Raw genomic sequence first — 12575 nt, 5'->3', positions numbered from 1 at the left:
TTTTTACAATATTAATTCTGCCAATCCATGAGCATGGAATATTTTTCCATCTCTTTGTGTCTTCCTCAATTTCTTTCAGAAGTGTTCTATAGTTTTTAGGGTATAGATCTTTTACCTCTTTGGTTAGGTTTATTCCTAGGTATCTTATGCTTTTGGGTGCAATTGTAAATGGAATTGACTCCTTAATTTCTCTTTCTTCAGTCTCATTGTTAGTGTATAGAAATGCCATTGATTTCTGGGCATTGATTTTGTATCCTGCCACGCTACCAAATTGCTGTATGAGTTCTAGCAATCTTGTGGTGGAGGCTTTTGGGTTTTCTATGTAGAGTATCATGTCATCGGCGAAGAGGGAGAGTTTGACTTCTTCTTTGCCAATTTGAATGCCTTTAATGTCTTTTTGTTGTCTGATTGCTGAGGCGAGGACTTCCAGAACTATGTTGAACGGCAGTGGTGAGAGTGGACATCCCTGTCTTGTTCCTGATCTTAGGGGAAAGGCTCCCAGTGCTTCCCCATTGAGAATGATATTTGCTGTGGGCTTTTCGTAGATGGCTTTTAAGATGTCGAGGAAAGTTCCCTCTATCCCAACACTCTGAAGGGTTTTGATCAGGAATGGATGCTGTATTTTGTCAAATGCTTTCTCTGCATCTAATGAGAGTATCATATGGTTCTTGGTTTTTCTCTTGCTGATATGATGAATCACATTGATGGTTTTACGAGTGTTGAACCAGCCTTGTGTCCCAGGGATAAATGCTACTTGGTCATGGTGAATAATTTTCTTAATGTGTTGTTGGATCCTATTGGCTAGTATCTTGTTGAGAATTTTTGCCTCTTTATTTTTAATTTGTATGCCCACTTTTCCCTGTGTGTATATGTGAGTGCATTACTTAATAATAGTACTAGTGCATGTTTCTTATGAGTGTTTTTATTTTGATATTGTGTGATCTCTTTTATCCCTAGGAATCCTGAAGAAAGAATTAGTTACATACATCTCAAGATAGCTTAATACATGATAAATTACTATTGTACTAAGATTTGGGATACAGTTTGCTGTTAAGAACATTAATACAGATTTTATGGATTTCTTCTTTAGTAATCTATGGCTACCCTAGTTTTTTTCAAACAAATAATGCAGCAAAAATAAATAGTGTAGAGAATAATTTTTTTTTTACCTATAACCAACTGTTTTTATTTCTGTGATATATACCTGGGATACACTTGTATATATTATTTGACATAGTTGGAAGTTTTAAGGTATGATTCGGAGCTCTTTGTCTGGAAAGGTCTTTGAAGGTTGGTTTGAAGGTTACTGGTGAAAGAATTCTTACTGTGCTTACATAATTACACAGTGCTTGAGCTGGAAAATTAAACTTAATGGTGACCTCCCCTTCTCTACTGATACAACCCCCTTCTATTTTCTTTTATATATATATATATATATATATATATATGAATATATATATTCTATATATTCATATATATATATTCACATGGGAATTTTTTTGTTTCTCTATTTCCTAGATTTTAATTTTCATTAGTTTTCCTCAGTAATATTTTCAAATTCTTGAGTTTTTTGTTTATCCAATTGCTTTACCTATTTTAGTCTTTTTCTCTGCACGAGAATTGATTTTTGTTGATAGAGCAGAATTGACAAATTTTATTTACATTTCTCAAAAAAGGTTTATATTTTTCATGGCTGCAAGACTACAGAATATATGTACTTGAACTTGTGGGGTAAAATTGTTTTTCAGTTACTATACTGTATATCTGAAATCTACTTATGTAAATTTTTTGACATGGTTGAAAGTTTTGATATATGATTTAAAATCACTGTCTGGAAAGTGTTAAGAAATCTGTTTCTTATTTAACTTTGCTTAACAAGAATTAGAGTCATGTGAATGGGGGAGGATTATGAAAATTTTATTTTTTTTCCTTGGAATATTTCTCTTTCCTACCTAAATATATTTTGATCCAGTGCTCTGGTGCATCTTTGTGTTTTGTTCCTTCAAAAAATATGAGATTTTGGGAGTTATGCTTATGTCCAAGCCTACACTGATATTTTTATTTGTGTTTTCACAGCATCCTTTCTTTTCTGTATTCTAGGGACACTGATAGCTGTAAAATTAGCTTACATTTTAAATGAGAGCATTCATGAGAAGTTGCTGGCTCACTGAGACATGGTAATACCATGTAAGGAGCACTGGACTGTCAGGAGATGTGGATGCTCCTTCAAACTTTGTCACCAACCACTTGGACCAAAAAAAAAAAAAAATACAGCTAACTTACTTTCTGTAAAATGAAGTTTAGATTTTGTTTTATTTTATTTTATTTTTTTTATTTTGTTTTAAATGTGATATAGGGATTAAAGCTGGAAGGAACATAATATTAATAATGTTTTTTATGGTCATTCTGTTGGGTGGGGAATGGTTGAAGAGGAAAGGTATTGATGCACAGAGAAATTAGGAGGCTATTGAAGTAGTCTGAGAGAGATATTGGTAGCCTGAATTCGAATTGTAGTGGTAAAATGGAACTTTTGATGGATTTGTGTTCCATTTCAAAGGTAGAGTTAACAGAACGAACTGATGTGGATGGTAGAGTATGAAAGAAAAAGAGGTATCAAGGATAATTCCTAGATAAGTCATGGTGTTGTTCCAAGGTAGGAAAGACTGAGGAGGAACAGGTTTGGATGAGGAAATCAGAAATTTTGTTTGGCCGTATATTTGAGACGACCTTTTGATTTCCATTTGGAGATGTCAAGTTGACACACAGTTTTATCAGTTTGGAATTCTAGAGGAAGATAAGGACAAAGGTATAATGTATATAAGATATTTAAGGTTATGAATCTGAGTGACCTAGGGAGAGCATGTAGATTGAACAACAGAAGATGTTGAGGCACCTGGCTGGCTCAGTATGTAGAGCATGCAACTCTTGAACTTGAAGTTATGCATTTAAGCTCCATATTGGGGGAGAGTTTACTTACAAATAATGAACAGAAAAGGTCCATAACATAGTCAAAATAGAGCCTTGGACATTCCCAACATTTAGAGGTCTAAGAGAGGAGTAAGAGCTAGCAAAAGACATTGAGAAAAAATAGCCACTGAGCAAGAAGAAAATCAGGAGAATGTATTTTAAGAATAAAGAGGACCAAAAAATGGTTAAAGGGCCGTGGACAGCATAGCATCAGTATCAAATGCTGTGGAAGGAAGTTAAGTCAAAGTTCATGTTATGAACAGAGATGAAAGTAATATAACACTGTATGTTAACTGAGTAGAATTTAAAAAAAAAACTTAAAAAAAGAAAAAATAGAATTGCATTTGAATTTGGCAACATGGAAGTCATTGGTGAGAACAGTCTTAATGGAGTGTATTAGAGATGGAAAATTGATTGTCATAGATTGAGAAGAGGGTGTGAAATGAGGAAGTGGATATGGCGACTATAGACAATTCCTTGAAGAAATTTTGTTTTGGAAAGGAATTCCTAGAAAGGAATGTGGGATCAAGGGAGGTTCTTTTTAAGATAGGAAATAACATAGTAATAAAATCACTGGTGACTTGATTTTACACATAAAACAAATATTATTCTTCATCATGACAAGTATCATTAGAACCAAGAAGCTCTAAATTAGATTCGATAATAAATAAACCAGGTATTTTAGGAAGGAGCTTGTAAGGAAAAGGGAAAGTTAGATGGAAAATTGATAGAGTAGGTCTTGTTTATTTTATACTTTCTCCTTTCAAATTTGGTGCTTAATCACCTTCACTCATACATAAGTAGCTGAGTTCTCTGATTAATCTTGATTTTGGTTCATTTTTAAGGCCCATATCTAATTATATTTTTAAGTTGGTAGCATTGGATCAAGATACCTGTAGATTTGCATGAACTAATTTGCATAAGGTCTTCTGCTTTTTTTATAGTCTTGGCTGAACCAAGACTTAAAATTTTGTTTGCATACCTTTCACCAAGAGACAAAAAGGGGTAGATGAAGGAAACTTAGATGTCTGTTTCTGGTCTATTTTTATAGCGAGATCTGGGTCCTATGGAGTGAGTGATTTCAGGCTAAAAGAGCTCTTTTCAGAATTGTTTTGAAACACAGGGTCACAAATGGTAATTCTTCAAATTCCAGATGATGGAATATGTCGATTATACCATTCTTCTTAAAACATTGCCTTTTATTGGCTTCTAAGGCCACCACACTCTCCTGATTTCCTTCCTACTTTTGTGGCTATTCCTCCTCTTTCTCCTTTACTTGCTTTTTCTTTACCTGATGACTTAATGTGGAACTTAGTTCCCCTGTGCTCTCAAACTTTTTTTGGAACTTTCTCTTTGTGTAATGTCATTTACTTACTTGATTGAAATAGTTACTAATATGCTGATGCTTCCTGAATTTATATCTTTAAATGAGAACTCTCTTCTAAACTCCAGAGTGGCATGTTCAATTGCTTATTTATTTGCTTTTTTAGCTATCTTGTTTGCTTCTTAAATTCAACAGCTCATCATCTTCCTCTTCCTTCTCTCTCAGTCTGCTCCTCCTTTAGCATTTTCTGTCTCAGCAAATTTTAAAACTATCTGCTTGGTTACTTAAGAGAGAAATCTGAGAGTCATTTTTGACTGCTCTCTTGACCTTCATACACTACCTCCCATCCCTGTGGCAAATCAATCATTATGTATTGTTGATTCAACATCTACCTTTATAGTCCTTCTTTGTCTTCATGATACTGTAATCATTGTAACTGAAGCCAACTAATATCTTGCTTTGACCAGTGCTTTAGCTTCCTGGTTGATTTCCCCATACTCATATGTAGTGAGATAATATCTTGGTATATTTATGATGTTTCCATTTGCTCACGATGTAATGAGTAGAGGGACTTGCATGAAAGAAAGCAATTGTGGATGGGAACTCTTTGAGGACCATATTATTGCACAGTATTCCATTTTCTTCATATTTTGCTAAAACAAATTTATAGTTGAGCCAATGGTGATTATTTTTAATTTTCATGTGGATAGCAATGGACATTCAGTTTGCAAACTTAGGTGTGAATGCTTAGAGTCCTGAATCTATAAACATTTCTTACACTGTGGTTCCTGGTGAATATAGCATTTAGAGATTGCATTGGCTCTTATTTGTATTGACATAGCTCCCTGAAATTGTTGTGTTGCTTCCTTCCAGTGATTCTCTTGATAGTTATCAAGGAGTTATATACTTGGAACTAGTAATCCTAGCACTGGAGGGGCTTGCCAGTTTGTGTTTTCAGAGATCTTGGTTCTCTTTGTTCTAGGAGGTAGAATCTAGATAATCACTCTGGACATTTTCATTCTGGAGCTTAAATCTAGGCCTGACTCTTGTGTCCAATGGAAAGTAAATTCCTATTGCTGCCAGCTTGTAGGTGTGGGAACTACTCTGGTAAGAGCTGCTTGGCACTGGACTGTTGAAGCAATCTTGTAATACCTCTCAGAATAATGCAGCTTGAACTAAGCGTAGTAGGATTAGCCTTCATATTTCTGCTCTAGAAAGAGGAGTCAGAGAAATGATAATAATGGTGGGGCTTCATGCATTTGTCTGTTCAGCAGCAGTGGCCCAAAGAAATAGCCCCAGGAAATACTACAGAATTTTTTTTGTACATCAGGAAAACAATAGTATCAACGTGTTTTTAAAAACTTATCATGAAAACTGCTGTAGATATTTTGAACTCCACTGTTTTCTCTGATTTTACTCTGGAATCTTTAGATTTATAGTGTGCATATTTGAGTCTGGGCCATTCTTCCTGTCTTTAATCCCTGGATATACCATATACTGTCCACTCTAAGTTGAAGTACCAGCCAATTTACCTTTATTGAATGCCTTTTCCTTTCTACTTTTGTTCAAAATTTCATCATCTGCCTTTTATTTGCTTCTTTGTTATCCCTGAGGTGAAGAGTTCTATGGTCTTGCCTCAGGGAAATATTTACAATGCATGACACTAATTTGCAAAACATATGAAGATGCTTGTTCTCTGGACCATCTTTCTTAAATATAACCCTGAGATTTTTATCAGTCAGATGTTTCAAATAGTCAGTGGAACAAGAATAATGAAACAGAAGAGATAGTGCAGTTGTTTCAGTTATATAGATAGAACTATAGATGTATATTTTAAGAAAATGAAAATTCATTCAAAGCATTTCTGGGATTTTTGTTATGGATTAAACATATTATACATCATATCATTTCAGTAGTTGATTAGCTATGTTTACATGTTTGCATGTATGGGACATTTTAATAGACATACTTTGGTACTCTTAAAAACTCAAGTAAGAGGTTTGTGCTTTAATTAATTTAGAAGAGGTTCTCAATTTTTATTCTTTTTTTTTTTGAGTTTGTGTTAAATTTCTTAAGACATTTAGCTCACAGCCATTAGGCATTTGTAAACCAAGACTTTTAAGTAATTTTAATTTTTAAGAGCTATGCTTTAAGTATTTTTGAGGATAGTATAAACATGTTAGTGCTAGTTCTTTTTTCTCCTTTCTTTTGGATGTTTCATAGTACTAATTAAACAATTTGAGTTATTATAGAATGTTGGAAACTCACCAATAAAGAGGAAAATCCCTTTGCTAATGGATACAGCTAATCGCGTGAAAACTGATAATCTAATTTGATTTACTTGAGCATTGCTAAGAAAAAGTTCATGGCTTGACATCATATTTAATATGCATGGTTATGATTTCATTGTAATTGTAGAATTGTCCACTTGTAGGTGGATTAAACTTTGGGCTTTTCTTGTAGCTAGTGTATATAAAGAAGTATAATGAAGAAAAAAATCTGTGCTCAAATATAATCAATATTAACATTTTGGTGTTTATTCTTCTAGTGTTCTCTCAAATTTTGAACACCTTTAAAGTTTTTGGTACATTTTACTAAATATCTCTCAGAAAGGTTCTACCCATGTATACTTCTACTAATAAACATAGTATGAGACTGTGCCCATTCTCTAACCCTCTGGCCAATACTTTGCCAATTTAATGGGCAAAAGCACATTATATTGTTATTATTTTTATTTGAATTCTTTTCATGTCTTAGATTAAACTCTTTCAGGTGTTGATTAGCTTTTTAGATATCTTCTTTAATAAAATTGCCTCTGCTGCTAGAAATTGCTTAACACATCTTCTTCTGGGAGAACTCTAATTAGTTTTTCATTACCAGTGAGGCTAAAGATTCTAATAGTACAGCCAAGTTTCCACCATCTACATCACTTGTGAGAGTCAATGCCTCTCTGCTGGACTCAGTATAAATATAGATCTAATTATCTGATTTTCCCAAGAAGAGGTAAGTATAAGCATTGTATACTGTCAGTATCTAACAGACAGAGAGATAGAGCCTTGCACAAAGATATTCATGAATAAAAGCACCATGAAATGCATGAATAAAGATGATAAATAAAAGATATCTGAACATAATTATTAGAATCTTGGTTCCAATAATTTGATTCCTTAGGTAGCTCATAGGTTACTTCCAATCACTATGTAGTTTAGAGTTTATAAAATGTATTTATATGCATTACATGTTTAAATATAATAATAACCCTGTGAGGTAAATTACATAGCTTGAAGAAACCATAGCCCGGATATATAAAGTGAATGTCCTGAGGTATAATGGCTGGTTAGGTTTGGAGTTAATATTTTTTTAAAAAGATTTGATTCGGGGCAGCCTGGGTGGCTCAACAGTTTAGCACCACCGGGCCTGATCCTGGAGGCCCCGGATTGAGTCCCACATTGGGCTCCCCACAAGGAGCCTGATGTGAGGATCCCAGGACCCTGGGATCATGCCCTGAGCCAAAGGCAGATGCTCAACCACTGAGCCACCAGGCGCTCCTGGAGTTAATATTAAACCAGGCCATCAAACTCCCAAGTGCCATGTTCTTACTCTCCTTATAGAATCCTCCAATGTTTATGTTACATGTGTCCTACAGTGTACAGAAAATGTAAAACAAATATTAGCTATAAACATTCGTAAAATATTCAGGATATTCCAACAAATTACACAATGTTTTTGATTGCAAATATTGGTTGTTCTTATATTTATGAGCCTTATAACATGATGTGGCCAGCTAAGATAAACACAGAAACCAAAAACCAAACTGAGCCCTGAGCAGTTTCCTATCTTACTTATGGGATGTGACTAGAAGCTTATTACTTTTTCAATAAAATAATAGGCATCTGTTCATTCAACAAACATTTATTGAGCACTTATTAGGCACTATGCTAAAATAAAACAAACGTGAGCCTTAACCTCATGGGACTGGAGCTGAAAGACATGAAACTTTTTTTTCAAGTAGATATATAGTGACAGTTGTATCAAATGCATGAAGAACAAATACAGGATACAATGAGAGTGCATGATAGGAATCCTAATCCAGGTCAGAGAAAGTCTTCTTAAGAAAGTGACATTTGAGTCCTTAAGGATTTGAGTGACATTTGAGTCCTTAAGGATGAATGGGAGCAGGTGAAAAGTTCCTAAAGACTGGGGAAGTGGAAGAAATCACTTCTAGAATGTTGAAGGAACTAAGAAAGCTGACCAGTATTGTGTATTGAAGGCAGAAGCCAAAGAAGGCTTTGAGGAAGGTAGTTGATATAATCTTTAGTCTTTCAAAGAAGTCACATTTAGTTCATTCCAGTGATGTTTCCATTGCTGAGACCATTTTTCGAAACTCTTCCTATGACCTTGCCTTCAGATCCAATTTTGAAACAAAAGAAACTTTTTTTTTTTAAGCAAAAAAGGGTGCTTTGCAGTGTAATCACCTTCTTATTTAACAGACTTGCTTCAAAGGGGCTTTTGATTATTTATAAAAATTGAATCTACCCACAAAGGGGAAATTATATATATACATCCATCCATACATATAGGCTTCACAGATAGTATAAGCTTGGAAATTATATATTCATCACAGATAGTATAAGCTTGGAAATAGAGAATTTTAAAACGATATGTTTTCACTTATAAAAAATTGACCTTTTACAGATGTAAAAAAATTAACATGATCAAAAGCTTAAAAATTTGAAGCACATCAGGTTGCTTTTGAGTTAAAGGAAAGAAACCTATTTAAAGTTACTTGTGAGTTAAAATAATTGAGATGTTTGCTCTAACTGAAATATTCTTGATTAGGTCGCTGGCAAGTAGTTTTCCTATTCATGCATAGAGGCTGATCTGTTCACAAATAGGTATGTGTGTATGTGTGTGTGCGCACGCAGACCCATGTGTGTATATACATAGAAGATAGATGGGATCCCTGGGTGGTGCAGCGGTTTGGCGCCTGCCTTTGGCCCAGGGCGCGATCCTGGAGACCCGGGATCGAGTCCCGCGTCGGGCTCCCGGTGCATGGAGCCTGCTTCTCCCTCTGCCTCTCTCTTTCTCTTTCTGTGACTATCATAAATAAATAAAATTAAAAAAAAAAAAAGAAGATAGAATGATAGTGTAGGAGCATGTGACACGGAATCTAAAACAGACTTTCATTTAAATACTCTTTTTATAAGCTGTGTTATCTTTAATCCTTCAGAGCCTCAGTTTCTTTTCATCTATAAAACAATAGAATTACAACTCCCTCATATTTTCTTTCTTTTTTTTAATATTTATTTTTAAAAATATTTTATTGATTTATTCATGAGAGACACAGAGAGAGAGGCAGAGACATAGGCAGAGGGAGAAGTAGGCTCCAACGGGGAACCGGACACAGGACTCAGTCCCGGGTCTCCAGGATCACACCCTGGGCTGAAGGCGGCGCTAAACCGCTGAGCCACCCGGGCTGCCCCATTTTCTTGATATTAAAAAAATACATTTAGAAGTCTTAGGGTGCCAGAGTGGCTCAGTTGGTTAAGTGTCTGCCTTTGGCTCAGGTCATGATCCCACGGTCCTGGGATCAAACCCTGTGTTGGGCTGTCTGCTCAGTGGGGAACCTGCTTCTCCATCTCTCTCTGCTTGTGCTCTCTCGTTCTTGCTCTTTCTCTCTCTTAAATAAATAGGTAAATAATCTTAAAAAATTAAAAAATAAATACAGAAGTACTTTATGAACCAAAAGTATTTTATGATTATTCTGTTTCATAAATAGGTTAACATGCACCTATAGAAATATAAAATAATAAACGATAAGCACTCTTAGTTGAGGACAGACCTAAAATTGAACACCGTAGTTTCTTAAAAAAAATTGATTATTTGAAAATTAGCATTATTGCATGTTTATTTTGTCATTAAAAAATTGAAAATTTGCATTATTGCATGTTTATTTTGTGTCATTAAAAATTTATGTTGTTACATGTTTATTTTGTGTTGCTCTTTTGTGACATGTTTATTCATGTCAACAAAGAATTCATCAGTTTTTAAAAAACTTCTTAACATATTTAAGTGCCTACTTATAGTGGTATGCATGTGGAAGGGGATAGAAAGGGTCAAAGCAGAAAGTTGAGGTAAAAAGGACTAACACGGGTATATCTGTTATAGATACGTCATGGTTTAGGAACAGTTAAAGATTAATAAAGATGTTAACTTTCTCTATAAATGAGTTGATTTTTAAAATTTGGTTTACACACTACTTTTAGAGCATCTTTTGTAGAAAGATGAATGCACTTGGATGTAGAATAACTAAGATTTTATTTAATCCTGAATTACTTTTTTGAGAATGGGTGGTGATCTGGGGTACTCTAAGACAATTAGAGCCTTCAGGAAATATTCTTTCCTGAAAAATGCTCTGACCACCATTTATTGAAATAAGTTAATAATAGTTGATAAAGTCTCTCTGGGTTTAACTGTGTGTTTGTTGTTGTTTTTTTTTGTTTTGTTTTTTAATTTGTGGGGAAGTTCATATTTAGTGTGTGCAGCTTATAAGAATTTTAATGATAGAGTATAATTTTTTTCTAAGTTGCACAGATAATCATGTAGTCACTATATATGGCCCTTAGAAAGGGACTGGATTGAACATTATCCACTATTTCTTTAAAGATAAATGAAGACATTTTAAAATTAAGTAAGAAATTAAGACAAGTAAGTTCTCCAAATGTCTCTTTGGAAGCACAGCATTATAAATGCAGGCAATAAAAACCCTATTGTCTGTCATATTTTTATAGCCTCATGATATCAGAAGAAGATAAACCACTTATTTTTAGAGTGTTCTGTCCTATGCAGCAGCCTTCACAGTGAAGAGACCTACATACTCTGTTGCTGGAGTTACTCATTTTTCAGGGAAAGAGGAAAGGGTTGGGAAATTCATAATTTCTCTTCTTACCCGGTAGTAACATTGAGAAGATACCTTGTCCCCATTTTTATTACTTCTGAGATTTTATTGCTGGCAGCCAGATGTGCTGAAACTCCTGACGACAGCATCTATTCATTGCGTGTTTTTAATAGGCTTAGAGAAATATGAGTAGAGTACATGAAAGCAGCTCAGCTTCACACTTCAGCTGGGAATGCCCAAAAAGCTTACTGCTGTTCAGAATTCTTGCTACAGTCAGGAGAAAGCCGAAAGCTGTACGGGTACTGAATCTTCTACGACTGAATTAGAAGAATAATGACTGTACAATTAACTATCAACCTCTGCTCATTTAAGCACAGTTTCTACACAGCTCAGGAGAAATATGGAACTTGATTGGCATGTTTTTATTTGATGGTGTCTGCAAATAGATGACTTTAAAGACAGGTGGTAAGGAAAAATAAGAGAAAGAAAAAAAAAAAAGAAAGAAAATGCAATTTGAGACATTGCGCCAGGTCTGCAATTCTGTTCTATCTCATTTTCATGGGGTTTTCTCATCCCCACCAAATATTTTACAAAATGAGCTTTTTGGACAAACGCTGAACAATGCAAGGTGAGTAAAGCTAAACTATATTTCTTTTAGCATTGATAATTTCAGAATAATCCTACATGTCTATAAAAATTGTTCTGTATTGAAATGTTAGTATTATAAGGGTGTTGTCTTTAATATGAAATTTTATATAGTATTCTCCTTAATTGATTTTTAAGAAGGAAAATAAGCTTACTTCAAAGCACCAAAAGCATCTTAAATTTAACTAGTTTGACCTTTGAAACATAATACAGGCTGTTACATGATTTCATTTTCTAATAAATAAACTGATTCACTTAAAATGCCTGATAGATTTTTTTTTCTTTTGTGAACATGGCAGTGATTACAATGCATATATAGGGATGGGGATATATAATCATATGTGATTTGTTGGAAAATGTGAATTAGCAGTCATGCATGCTCTTTGTAAAACATGCGGAAGATGTTTCCTGGGTCTGAGACATTTCTCTATGCAGGGTAGATCAATAATCACTTTTAAACAAGCTATATTATCAAACTGCTAATAATGCTTTGTATTTGCTTGGCTAGTTTGAAAGGATGCTTTGTTATAAATTCCTATTGCTTTTTCAACCTCATCATTTTGTGTATGTGGTGAAGATTGTTAAATTAGGAACATATGTTTTAGACGGTTTCTCTGGCTTAGAAAGAGAGCCTAAAAGAGACAGCCTATTAAAGAAGGCTTTTAAAATGCAGTTTTATTATCCAGTTGTTTGCTTTGCGAGAATTGCTAATGTTATACCCCTACAATAGAAAAGATCCCA

The 12575-nt window shown here is 34.4% G+C and overlaps 1 protein-coding gene across 14 annotated transcripts in view; it reads left to right on the top strand.

Annotated features, from left to right (window-relative positions):
* Window positions 1-12575, top strand: part of RIMS2 (regulating synaptic membrane exocytosis 2) — a 588301-nt gene that overhangs the window by 195842 nt on the left and 379884 nt on the right. For 8 of the 14 annotated variants that reach the window (XM_041769577.1, XM_041769590.1, XM_041769580.1 and 5 more), the window contains exon 1: window positions 11285-11817. The exons of the other annotated variants lie outside the window; for them this stretch is intronic. In XM_041769577.1, coding sequence (XP_041625511.1) covers window positions 11696-11817 — 122 coding nt within the window. In that variant the 5' untranslated portion in view covers window positions 11285-11695. Of the gene's footprint in view, window positions 1-11284; window positions 11818-12575 lie in introns of those variants that run through there. 14 annotated transcript variants of the gene reach the window in all.

Source organism: Vulpes lagopus, chromosome 9 (genome assembly GCF_018345385.1).
Source record: "Vulpes lagopus strain Blue_001 chromosome 9, ASM1834538v1, whole genome shotgun sequence".
NCBI lineage: Eukaryota > Metazoa > Chordata > Mammalia > Carnivora > Canidae > Vulpes > Vulpes lagopus.
The sequence above is the reverse complement of the archived record's forward strand: the minus strand, read 5'-3'. Positions and strand labels throughout refer to the sequence as shown.